Source organism: Maniola jurtina, chromosome 12 (genome assembly GCF_905333055.1).
Source record: "Maniola jurtina chromosome 12, ilManJurt1.1, whole genome shotgun sequence".
Taxonomy (NCBI): Eukaryota; Metazoa; Arthropoda; class Insecta; order Lepidoptera; family Nymphalidae; genus Maniola; species Maniola jurtina.
The window spans coordinates 14,580,050-14,593,443 of NC_060040.1; the positions used below are offsets into that span (position 1 = coordinate 14,580,050).

At 36.0% G+C, this 13,394-nt stretch overlaps 1 protein-coding gene and 2 long non-coding RNA genes across 3 annotated transcripts; 2 read left to right on the plus strand and 1 right to left on the minus strand.

The window, feature by feature from the left end:
* Positions 1-351: 351 nt before the first annotated feature.
* Positions 352-2,707, plus strand: LOC123870581. Its single transcript, XR_006797106.1, has 2 exons — positions 352-1,226; positions 1,275-2,707. It is a non-coding gene; the product is annotated as an uncharacterized LOC123870581 (long non-coding RNA).
* A 2,211-nt stretch (positions 2,708-4,918) lies between these two features.
* LOC123870572 lies at positions 4,919-7,891 on the minus strand. Its single transcript, XR_006797097.1, has 2 exons — positions 6,964-7,891; positions 4,919-6,803 (listed from the first exon to the last, which is right to left on the minus strand). It is a non-coding gene; the product is annotated as an uncharacterized LOC123870572 (long non-coding RNA).
* Positions 7,892-8,706: 815 nt separating this feature from the next.
* LOC123870559 (regucalcin-like) lies at positions 8,707-13,139 on the plus strand. The gene is made up of 5 exons (XM_045913924.1): positions 8,707-8,895; positions 10,127-10,283; positions 11,073-11,282; positions 11,944-12,156; positions 12,490-13,139. The coding sequence occupies exons 2-5, from the start codon at positions 10,127-10,129 to the stop codon at positions 12,831-12,833; spliced, it is 924 nt and encodes a 307-aa protein (XP_045769880.1). The 5' UTR covers positions 8,707-8,895; the 3' UTR covers positions 12,834-13,139.
* The last annotated feature ends 255 nt before the right edge of the window (positions 13,140-13,394 follow it).

The following is a 13,394-nucleotide window of genomic DNA, read 5'->3' on the forward strand; positions in this document are numbered from 1 at the left end:
ACTAAATGGCAGTGACTAGGTTGTGTAAGTATTATATCGTTTTGTCCGTATGACATACTGCGCTGAACACTAATAGACAGTGTGGCTAATTTTGTCGTACACAAACTGTAGACTAAATTAAGACGTCAAAATCTAGTGCTATTCTTTTCAACAGAGAGTATTATGAAAAGGATATAGATGCTCCCGGCTTCACACGGGTGTAATGCTGATACTAAATATACTACAGAATGTCTTTATATACCTACAACATTCACAGCTTTTTGTCATTTTTTTTCTCTCGTCTGGCTTTACAAAGATTAGCCAATGTCAAGTTTGTAGTTATTTACAGTTATTTGAAGTTTGTGTTGCGGCACCCCCTTAGAGCGCTTTCCAGTCAGTTCCAACATGGTTCCACCACCAAAAACATCAGCAAAACACAAATCCCGGCCACTTTTAACTAAAAAACACTCCAAGAAGGCAGAGCACGCCCACCAGTAAACACCAACACAAACGAAGTCCAAGGATGGGTCTCACGGACACATATCGCAACGCGTCGCGGTCGTTGTCTCAATTGCGACGTGTTGCGAGCCGAGTCACTGTTAAAAGGACCCAAAGGACCCCTGATGGATTTCAAACTAGTCAGGCTTATAATTAACTAACCACCTGAGTACAGCCGGAAGCATCTATATTTATAAGGGATTGCAATAGACCTGTCGTTTTGGTTTAGAGAAAAAAGAAAAAAATAATTAATTAGTTTAGAGGAAAAGAATTTTCTACACACTAGCATCATAACATGTAATTTAATGTTACTTGAATGCAGGAATTAGCATCCTAATGTCAATTACTCGTGCCCAATTATTCACTGGTTAGGAAGTGAAGTGAAACTCAAAAGATCGTAGTTTCGATAATTCGATGTTTGCAAGAAGAGTGGTAGGTATTTAAGTATCTTAATAATTTATTAAGTTATAAATTTTGTTACTTATATTGAACTTTCGATACTAATAAAGACCAATTCGAAGTTTTGTCTTTGTAGTTACTGGATTCTAAAACTTAGCATCTTCAAAATGAAAGTAATTTGATCAAATTTAGGATTAAAAGTTTTTTAGTATATTGTGTTAATTTTCAAATAACTTAAACTCACTCATTTAGTTAAAAGCATGAGCTGTTGATTATGTAGAACAGTATTTTGTTAAGGTAAAATTATACTGTTTTTATACATAAACGTAACGTAATAGTCGAAGGAGTCAGTTAAAACAGTGTTTGGCAAAATATCAATAGTGATGTTCTTAAAAAAGACAATATTCTTTTAGACATTGAAATATTCTAAAGAAAAATAATGTTGTCAGTAACTTTTTGATTGAAAAAACTTTAGTTTTGAAGGTGGGATGTTTTAAACATAATTATAGGTGAATCTAACATAATTAAATTAGATAAGGTTTCTTATCTACTTAAGTTATAAATTAGAATTTATTTGGCGCAGTATGTTGTATTCTCAAAATGATTAATGTACAGTGACAATAGATTTTGACTGTTGTCTTGTAAAATTTTGTGTCTAACTTGTACTTAATAAATATAATTATTAGAAGTAATATACACGAAACTTACCTATGTGTTTAGGATGTATGTAGCACGGGCGCATTAAATGAAGATTTTTTCAAACAGCCCTTCATATAAATGTTAACAATGTAAATGTTAATAATAATTATAAAAGTAGTTCATGTAGTGAGATTTTGATATGTGGAAGGGCATTTAATAGGATAGATCTTTTTATATTTTTCGGAGTACAATACATATTCATAGTTAATTGATGACACGAAATGCCGTTTTTATCCCATTGGTTCAAATTAAAATAATACCGAAATGATATTATTTTTTAAACCCGTAATTTTTACCAAAAGTTTTTTGATTACGTATATTTTTGTAGTATTTCTCTGTCATAAAAACAAATATTTAACTTCGTCTTAGTGTGTCCAAAATAAAAAGGAGATCTGTCAATTAGAAAATAGTGCTGATCTGGTGATGTGTCGATATTTCAGTAACGTCATGCAACTCTATCGAATTATTACTATCGACTTTTTTAAAATCTACATGTCTATCTAAAAATTTAAAACTATTCGCGAAACTTGAACACAATATTATAATATTTATCATATTATTATATAATTATATGAAAATAGGTATTACTTTCGCTAGGTCCACGCTGCCTCACTCAGCCTCTGTGTTACGGAACTTTTGGTTGATGCACAGCGATTGTTGCTATCGGTAGTATTAACTGACTTTGTAGTCATACATTTATAAACTATATACCAGTTTTTACAACTATAATATATTTTTTTTTTCATTTATTGAATTTTGCGCTCATAAAAAATGATGACTTTCAGTGTTTAAATACTGAAACGCTATTTAGCATTTAAGGGTACCTTAAATATTTTTATTTGGTTATTTTCTGGCGCAAAGTAACGCCTGCTTCTATACAACATAATATACAATTTTTTCTGGGAGTCCACTTCGTCACTACGACCTTATATGTTAAACACTTATCGGTGTTTTGGACAGCATGTTAATAATATTTAAAGTGACCTTAAAAAAGAAACATTTCTGTTAAGAAAGATTGCAAGCATTGATATCAAGATTCCGTATAACAGAGTCTGGCGATAGTGCCGTCAGGAGACATTTCTTTTACAATAATTATCCCTAAGTGTTCAAAGGTGCTCCAAAATTGAAGAGGTCGACAGGGTCTTCGAGGTATTTTTGTAGGGTTTCGGAGTAATAGTGTTACACTAGTGGTTAGGCGCTGCAAATCATTCCTAAATAAGGTGACGATAGGTAAGGCAACGCTATGTATAGATATGCTCGAACAATTTAACTTACTTTATCATTACTTTAAGGGTGAGATCTATAAACCGCACTCAGACTTTGCTTAGACTTAAGCCAGAGTTAAAACGAGACAGATGTATATCTCTCACATAAATCTGTCTCGTTTTAACTCAATCTTAAGTCTGAGCAAAGTCAAAGTGCAAGTATAAATCTCACCCTAAGTGTATGTTGTAGCACGCGGGATCGAAGGTGTGGTATATAAAAGCCACAGTCTCTAAACTAAAATGCCAAGTATAAATGTAATGAAGTCCCTTTCATAATGCTCCCTGCAGAAGAGGATAGCATTCGATTTATGCTTGTCTATTTATAGTTTAGGGACGCACTGTGTTTAGGCCATTATATTATTTTTTGATACCAGTACAAGTTGTGGTTTACTGTAAAATGTAAACGCAATTATGTCATACTTTTTTATTGTTGCCATACCATACTATTAATTAATTATACCAAAGTGTGCATATTCCTTATGAAAAACGAATCCGTTTGACATTACATTTCTATCGACAGTTAAAATGGTTCCGATTCGAACGACACTATAGTGACGTCGAGTTAGTATGGTATACCAATGTGTCAAGTATAATGTAATATGGAAGTAGTATAGTCATCTTTTCCATAATATTCTGTCGTAAAAATGACTTGTTTATATTAAATTCCTCTTTGTTTGGTTTCGCGTGTTGCAACATACGTATTAAGTTTTACGTTAGATTATTATTATTATAGTTTACAGTTATAGTAAGTCAGTAGGGTTTGCTCGTCGCTTTGGGCACTTAGGCTATGGACACATCTAGCGAAAAATCGGCGCGCGGAAACTGCGCGCGAAATTCTGCTACCACAACTTCGCTTCGGCAGTAAAATTACAAGTTTACGCAACTCCGCGTGAAACGCACAATGTTGTGGAAGTGCGGAAAAAATGCGTGCGGACGCCGGCGCATTTCCTTAACATTTCAATATAAAACATTAGAGCAGTACCATGAATGCATAAATAATATTATATGTACATGCCGGGCGGTTCAAAACACTCGATTGGGTAACTTATCCTACGATAAGATGTATTTTTCAATTGAAAATACATCTTATCGTGCGATAACTTACCGAATCGAGTGTTCTGAATCACCCGGCAGGATTGCTTGCTCGTAATACCTATTTGAAGCAAAACCTTCGCACCCGACTGGGGTCCGATCTCTCGCTCTAATTTGTTAATCGAAGTGGGATAGCGATATGTAGGCATTTGCTTTAATTAAGTCTCCATTACTTCTACTTTATGTAGCAGTACCTATCTGGCGCGCGTTTTTCGCTTGCGGAAACTCCATCCGATTTGACCATAGCCTTAATGTCTTGTAAGTTACACCCGATCTCATTGAACTATCGCTTATGAACGCCCTTTTGTTGAATCTCTGCCAGCAATTTGTCCTATGTTGATCTCATCCTCGTATCTAATATAATATAATTTGGTGCTTGGGTAATCTTATAGCGTCGTTTAGGATTTCCTTAAGGTATAAAAATCTCATTAAAACCGTATTAATTTTAATGCATAAATTTTGAGAAAGTCCATATTTGCTCTACTATCATGTCAAAAGTACGGTTCTTCTTTTTATTTTGTTTAATGGCTTAAAGTGGTGTTCACCCTTGAATTAAGGACTGAAATCGTACTTTTGACGTGACAGTTGACACTTAGAGGAGCTAAAACGGCGGGTGAATTCTCAAAATGTATGATTCCTCTATCACTAAGTAAAATCAAATGTATGATCACTATGTAAAATTTTACTTCTCACCAAACGTTGATAGAATACGAACTTCATAACATTGTGTAGTTAGCCTACAAATATTTGTAGTGCAAACTTCAATCATCGCGTGAGATTGTAGGGTACCCTTGAGATACCCTAAGTTCAGGCAAAACTGACAACAACACCCAAAGTCTTATAGGAGCCTATTAATAGCGTAAATCGATTGATTAAGAGAAATCGAAAAAAATATCGTACGCCATTTTGGGTCCCAATTTAGGGCATCATATTATCATAAAATTAGTTCTGTTTTGATCTTTATGCCTCAAGGGAATTTAATTTTAAGACTACATTTTGATCTGTAACCATCAAATAAAATAAATGAACTAATTACTAACATTATAACTTATGTTCCAATATTTGCCGCTGACCTAGTCTACGCATTTATTTATATCTAAGTACGGTAGTCCATCGGATAAAGCTGTTTAATATGAAAAGGATAATAAGCCAATGCTATCTCACGCGATTAAACGACAACCCCTTTACATCCCTGGTGGAAATGCAGCCTTATTGGTTGACATTTTTCTTACAGCTCGTATATCTCGCACATGTCTGGTGGACAGCTACCTTTATCGTATGATTGAGATTTGTATAAGAATATTGTCTACGCACAACCTAATTAACATTTTTTTTTTAATAAATTCCTTCACGTAACTTCCCTTATGATTTAATCTATCTTTATATCGCTTTTTGTATAAAATAGCCTATATTGTATTTGTATAATATACCTATGTCAGAATTTCTCCTCATTTTTCAATTCACTTTTGTTGTTAGGGGGTGGCTTTTCATGGGTCGCGATAGTACGTACGAACTACAAATGCTACATTTTAATTTGTACTGACTCATGAGAAAAATAACATTAAGAAATGTCGGGGACGATTTGCGCATCTGATTTTCTGTCAGCAATTCTAAATATTAATAAAAATAGATAAACAACGAAAAAAATCAATATTTTACTATATAAAAACCAATAGAAAAATAACACTAGAAGTAAATATGCTCGTGCTTTTACGGACCGTGGGAAGCAACCCTTAGTTATAATTACTAAGCTTATATTGTAGCGCAAAGGCGTTCTGTGTAATCTCATGCCATGCTAAATTTTCAGAAGATATTTTTGGAATGTTTATAAACGGTTTGGCTGTGATTCGGACGTAATTTTGCAGGTTTGGAGTTATGGGCGCCATGTTGACGTGATAAAGGCTGAACACACTTATAACACAATATATATAAAATAATAGCTGCAATATACTATATTAAGTAACAACACAGCCTATATAAAATGTTCTTACATACCACATTCACAATACAACGTCAGAAATGTCGTTGGGCACAAAATTATCAAAAATGTGTGTATGAGGAATAAATTTGACATATTGACTGAAGGTACAATTTGAAATCTCAAAATGTTGAATTTATTCGTCGCTAGGTATATTGAAAACTAATATTTTTTAAATACATAATATAACCATTCAGAAGACAATAATATTAAGATTTTTCTTGATTTTCATAGTGAAATATTTACTTTGAAGTCGAACATAGGTGTGTTTAGTCTACTCTAGGGTGGGGGTATATTTAGATTTCAAAATTAACAATAGTTTGTCTATTTACACCTACTTTACTATATATCCAAAAATATTACCCGCAATTTTTTGTGGGCGTTGTAAAAAAACAACTTTTTTGTAAAAGTTAGCAAGTAATATTTTTCTCATTAAAAATATTGTACTGTAAAATCCGCCCACTATTTTGACCCTTAGGCAGTTTCTTTATTTGTCAGTGCGGCATTAGTATGGTCTCGGCTAAGTCTTATACCGAAATGATACCGCTGTGCGTGTACAACCATGTTGCTATTAATGAATTTGTCTCTTTTTATCATTTCCGGCAAATCTGGGTCTATTACCATTTAGTATATTCAAATGCTAGCAAGCATAGCAGTAATATTATAGTTACCGATACTACACCTTTGCCGCACCGACAAATCACAAAACCGCCTCACTTTACGATTATTTAATTATAATGATAATTTAATTATATATAACATAAGTACACGTACGTATATTATAATATTAAATGTAACTATAACTATAATATGTAACGGAAAACTTTGTTGTTTGTACAGTGCGTTGTTAAATATATATATTATTTAAACGAAAAAAACCTAAAAAAAAATAACTGTATAATGCGAAAAAAATGACTTCTCGCGCGTCATTTTTATTTTATGTGTCAAATATCAAGTCAAAAGTACGATTTTAGTCCTTATTTTAAAGGTGAGCCGTACTTTTGACATGACAGTTGAGTTAAAATGGCGCGTAGGAAGGCAATTTGGACGGACTATAGTGTGATGTTTAAATGTAAAGTGTTTCGATATTTTCAGTATTAGATTTAAATCATTAGGAGTTAGATTTTTTATGTTAGTCGTTAATTAATATTTACCTAAAAAAAAAATAGTTTAGTGTTATTTTTTTAAGTGTACCGTCAGTTACTTTTTATCTCGTCATAGCGTCCCGCAGGGTATTCGATTATTATAATTCGTGATTTTTTCTAACGTCATTTAAGTAGATAGTCTCTAATTATTTTGTGCCAAGTTTTTTAAAGTAATCTCATTTTTGTTAAGCTGGGTTGTCACGATGTTCACGAACCTGTACTTCAACTCTCTAAACTATTCAAAAGGAAAAGTCGCTCCGCAGACGAAAATTGGTCGCGAAAACCCCGACCTCCATTCTTAAGGTCCGGTTTCTATCCAAGCGGAGCGGAGCGGGGAGATATATTCAATCGACCAATCAGATATCTCAAACACGACGTGTCAATTTTTTGAAGTCATCTATTAAGAATCTGATTGGTCGATTGAACATATCTCCTCTCCGCTCCGCTTGGGTGGAAAACGGGCCCTCATACCTCGTTGTTACACGTTCTTACGTATGGAGCTTCTATAGCATCATTTTGACACGACTAACTGACTGACTGAGCGTTCCGCAAAATCATCTGTTTTAGCGTTACAGGTTCGCAAGCACTGTTGACGCGTAGCTTTAAGTAAAATAATTCTCTTAATTAGTGTACGTCTACGTACCGCTAAGTAAATGTAGAAACTAAATTGTTTGTCATATCATTGTATACAATAATTGTGTTGTGAATATACTAATTACTATAAATAGTAGGTGTACTGGTTGTACAGAGCTCAAAGCTAGAGTAAAGTCCGCCTTTGGAGAGTAATTTGTATTTTTTTTTCCAAATTCCATTGAATAAAGTAAGCTGATTTTTTTTCAAAATGTTGTTTTCTTTCTTCTACACCACTTCTTGGGTCGCTGACCCGTGCCGGCGCGCACCCACCGATGGGTGCAGTCGATGACCCGCGCACCCACCGGCTTCTTACTAGTGAGTGCATATAAAATTCGTAGTTATCTACCCACACGTACACCCACTGCCTTTAGGGTTGGAATTTTTAAATGAATGTATATGTGATATTATGTATTATTATTATTAAGTACTTATACATATAATTACATAATAGTTCGATACATTCTATACAGGCCTATAATAACTACTATCAACTATGCATAATATATTATTGTCCTGTATACTTACCTACAAGCACTCAAGCCTCTCCTTAGAGAGTAGTGGATAAGACTTAATCCTTATCACAGTTACCTAGTGCCTATGTATTTTTATCAGTTGTACATACATGCACAAACTCATGACTTTTTTACTCAGATACAAGTTAGCCCTTGACTGCATTCTCACCTGGTGGTAAGTAATGATGCAGTCTAAGATGGAAGCGGGCTAACCTAGAAAGGGTATGTTAGTTTTTATTAAACACATACCCCTCTGGTTTCTACACGGCATCGTACCGGAACGCTAAAACGCTTGGTGGCGACCGAAGCCTCCCACCAGACCAAAGCAGAAATTATAAAATTCCAAACCCTGCCGTGAATCGAAGCAGGGATCTCCCACTAATATAAGACCACTGCGTCGTGAGACTGTTGTTGCACAGAGTACTTTTTACATGCTAAGTGCTATTTACTGCACGATAACTGAACTGACCCGCTCAGTCAGATAATAATACACTAATATATCAGTCCCGGTCAAGCGCTCTGTGGGACCGGTTGCGCTTCCGTCTGTGCGTCTGTTAAACACTTTACACTTGTCGAACTACAAATAAACAACATCGATTTTACTTGTTTATCGTTTTGGTTGCATAAGGTGCTAAAACTGATAAGAAACGTTGGATATTGAACGAAAACAGCTCGTCGAAGTCGGACGTTCAAAGGTATGCTAAACTTTCTAATAAATAAAAATTAGTTAAATTGATAAGGCCTCGCGTAAGAACTACGGTCAAAGATATGTTAAGCATAATAACTACAACTAGTTAAGACGATACAGGAAATTTTTAAAAGGAAAATCACCGGAAAAATTGTACAATAAGTAAGTACCTATTGTTTTTATGTAGGAAGGTGAGGAAGGTACTTACGTTATATACTTATTTATACGTTAGTAGGTACATTAGTAGATAAACTAGAACTAAGTATTAAAATAGAAGTAGGTAATAACTACTGAATGTAATGGACGTTAGATCGCTGCCATTTTGTTCTATATTGTGCCTTTTGTACATTATAATTAACAAAACTCGGTCAAGTGCGAGTCTTACTCTCACATGAAGGGTTCTATACGAGCTTAGGTACTTTTTTTTAAATCTGTTATAGCGGCAATTACTCACTGAGAAAGTTTCAACTCTCTAGGTACCTAACTATTACGGTTCATGAGATGTAGGTAACTAATGTAGCCCGCTGACAAACATACATACATCGGAGGCTACCGATACCTCTACCTGAGGAGGTGAGGTCTGGAGGTTTACCTGTGCTAATAGGGTCCTGTATTAGCACTCTTCGGGTACGGAACCCTAGAAAAACGACCATTTTCGGCAAGTGCTCATCGAAACGATGTGTGAGCCAGGTAGAGTACACGTGATGTCATGTTGTTTAAATAGGTGGTTTTAAGTAAGTGGGTACTTACTACTTAGGTATGTTATTAAATTGATGGAAATCGCTGCATTTATATCGCTGATGTCTGAATGACAACCAGGCCTTAAGTAGACCGCATATTATTTTTCCGTGGGGCTATGATATTTTCTTAAATAAAAACACACAGATCCTCAAAACACACTCGACACCCGTTTCACTCCGATACCGAAGCATCCTCAGCAGGTTCCACTCCTACTCCGGTGTCGGAGTGAAAGCTTTTAGTTAGTTCTTTGTATACTTTAGGCTATTGCCAAAAATATATAATTTTTTAGGGTTCCGTATCTCAATAGGAAAAACGGAACCCTTAGCACTTTGTTGTCTGTCTGTCTGTTTGTCCGTCTGTCGTGTCTGTCAAGAAAACCTATAGGGTACTTCCCGTAGCCCTATAATCAAGTTTGTCAGGTAGGTAACTAGGTCTTATAGCACAAGTAAAGGAAAAAATCTGAAAAAAATCAAACTTTAGACATGCGTGATTTGCAGATGTCAGTTAGAGTGGAGAAGATAACGGAGCAGCTGGTGCTGGGCGAGGGTCCGCACTGGGACGATCGTCAGCAGGCGCTGTTCTTCGTCGACATCCTGAACTGCTCCATACACAAGTACCACCTCGCCACCAAGCAGCACACCAAGACCAAGCTTGGTAACAACCATACATCATCATGACCAACCCATCGCCAGCCCACTACTGAGCACCGGGTCCCGTCTGAATGAGAAGGGTTTAGGCCATAATCTGCCACGCCACGCTCCCCTCAACATCCTAAACTTCACACACCTTTGAGAACATTATGGAGAACTCTCGGGAATGCAGTTTTCCTTATGATTTCCTTCACCGTTAAAGAAAGTAGTAGTTGAGTATTTGAAATGCATAATTTTTTTATATATTATTTATTTATTAGGTAAGTATATAGAACGATGCCTTTTACCGTGGATTTTCCAAAAAAATCTTTCATAAATAAACCTTGTCCACAAAAAAATAACCAATTTGGGCAGTAGTTCGGAAGTTATGCGCGTACATACGTACATTTCGGCGATTCATTTAAATATTATATAGATTTAGTAGCTTAATCTCATCTTTTACGTCTTTATCAGCTGAAATAAATAAATAAAAAAATAAATTGATCTAAAACTAGGTAGGTACTATCGATACGATATGGGTAAGATAAGAAGATTGACAATAACGTTGCTAAGCAACTTATCGACAGATTACAGATGGATAATCGATTACGGCCTTATAAGGCCTGTCCTGTATACAGGATCAAATCGTGCCATTTGGATTTTTAATTATTCACCGTTCATTGTAAATCACACAATAATAAACCCTAAGTTCTAAGGCATAAAGCAAGCAATGCAATGGTGCCATCATAACGTTCAGGCGTCAAGGTATAGTGAACGGTCAATATCTAAAGATTTGTTGCTATTTATTTCGCAGATGGTCGCGTCGGTTTCATAGTGCCAGTGGAGGGAACAACGGACCAGTTCCTGGTGGGCTTGGAGAGGACCTTCGCCATCGTGCAATGGGACGGTGGAGAAGGAAGTCCAGCGACTGTGGTGCGAGAGTTGGGGACGGTTGATGCAGACGTGGTGCCTCCTACCAGGATCAACGATGGCAAGGCTGATCCAAGGGGGAGGGTTTTTGCAGGTGACTACAGCCTCGCGATGTAATCGATTAGTGGCGCCATCTCTTATCATTGAGCGAAAACGTAGTATTCTGGAATCTATGGGTTTTTTGCGACATTAATACTATTAAAAACCGGCCAAGTGCGAGTCAGACTCGCGCACCAAGGGTTCCGTACTCGGGTATTTTTTCTGTCCTTTTGCACGACAAACCAAAAACAATCATGCATAAAAATAAATGAAAATCTGTTTTAGAATGTACTGGTAAAGCTCTTTCATAATACGATATCCCACTTGGTATAGTTATCTTACTTTGAAAATAGTGATCATTTGTTCATGAACACATTTCAATTTTTTTTGAGATGTAACCACACATTCACGGTTTTCGGGTTTTTCCTTAACTTGTGCTATAAGACCTGCCTGCCAAATTTCATGATTCTAGGTCAACGCGAAGAACCCTGTAAGTAGTATATAGTAAGTATAACTATTCTAGACAGACGGACAGCAAAGTGATCCTATTAAGGGTTCCGTTTTTCCTTTTGAGGTACGGAACCGCAATAAGCGATGAACGACTTGCCCTTATTTCGACAGATATAGTAGGATCTCCGATGCTGAAATGTATGGTAAATATTTTGTGAATTGGCTAATCTAGACCTGGTATAAGACCTAGTAATTTATAATTCCAGGTACAATGGGCCACGAAGAACCGCTAGGTAACATAAGACCCGCTAGCGGCTCGCTGTACCGCCTCGACGCTGGCGGCGTGACCAAGCTGTGCGGAGACATCGGCATCTCCAACGGCCTGGCCTGGGACTTACAGCGCAAGGCCTTCTACTATACCGACACCTTCGAGTTCAATATCAGGCGATACGACTATGACGTGGACACGGGGGAAATATGTAAGTGGTTATTAGGGTTGTACCCGAACGCTACGACGCCAATGACGTGAAAGTTCTAATAATGCAGCCTTAATCATCACCCGATTTTTCTCATAGAGTCTGTAAAGTTGGGAGAAAAAATCGGTCCAATGCGAGTCGGACTCGCATACGAAGGGTTCCATACCATCGTACAACAAAAACCGCCATTTTGAATTTTTTTGTATTTTTTATTATAGCGGCAATAGAAATACATATTGTGTGAAAATTTCAACTCTTTACCTTTTGAATTTTTTCCCCCCATAATCGCTCAAGTAAATAAGTTTACTTAATAAAAATAGTATTTTTTTCTTTCAGCAAATCCCAAACACATTTTCGACTTCAAAAAGAACAACATCGACGCGTATCCAGACGGCAGCACTATCGACACGGACGGAAATCTGTGGATCGCTCTGTTCAAAGGCGACGCCATCATCCAAATCGATCCGACCACAGGGAAACTGTTACAAAGAGTGAGCATACCGGCGCATCAAGTCACTTCTGTGACATTTGGAGGCCCTAACTTTGACATAATGTTTGTGACTTCTGCTTCTATGAAACTATGGGATGGGGAGGAACAGAAACCGCCCCGGGGATGCACTTTTATGGTGACAGGATTGGGCGTTAAGGGGTTACCGAACAACAATTTCAAGCTTCCGTAATATTCAGTTCATAAAACTTTGCATAAGAATTTAAAATCACATTTGTATTTTAAGGTTCTATACAAAATGTATTATATTATAATATTATCTACCTAATAAGACTGGTTTGGCAATTAATCATACTTTATAATGACATAAAATTTAACCGCATAGATATAGGCAAATGTTTATATTTATCTACATATCATGTTTAATAGATGGAGCATTTTTTCGTCTGTACAAACTAAGTAATTTTATGTAGGTAGGTAGGTATGTAATAAATAAATGTTAATTTTTATTTGTATTTAAATAAAAAGTTGTTTTATATTTTCGTTTTATTTTTCAAAAGTATTCCACTCGATTTTAGAAATTAAAAAATCTATTTATTATGCCTATACCTAGGTACAAGCCTCGAGGCATGGCGTCCTGGCATAAACGTATAGTCTATGGTCCTGGTCCGGGTAATATAATCCTACTCTATGGTCCTGGTGTCGCCTAAAATCAGAAGCAAAATTTTATACTAGATGGCGATATTTGCCTTGGTAATCAAAAGTTTTTGTAAAAGCTGTTTAAATTTGAAAG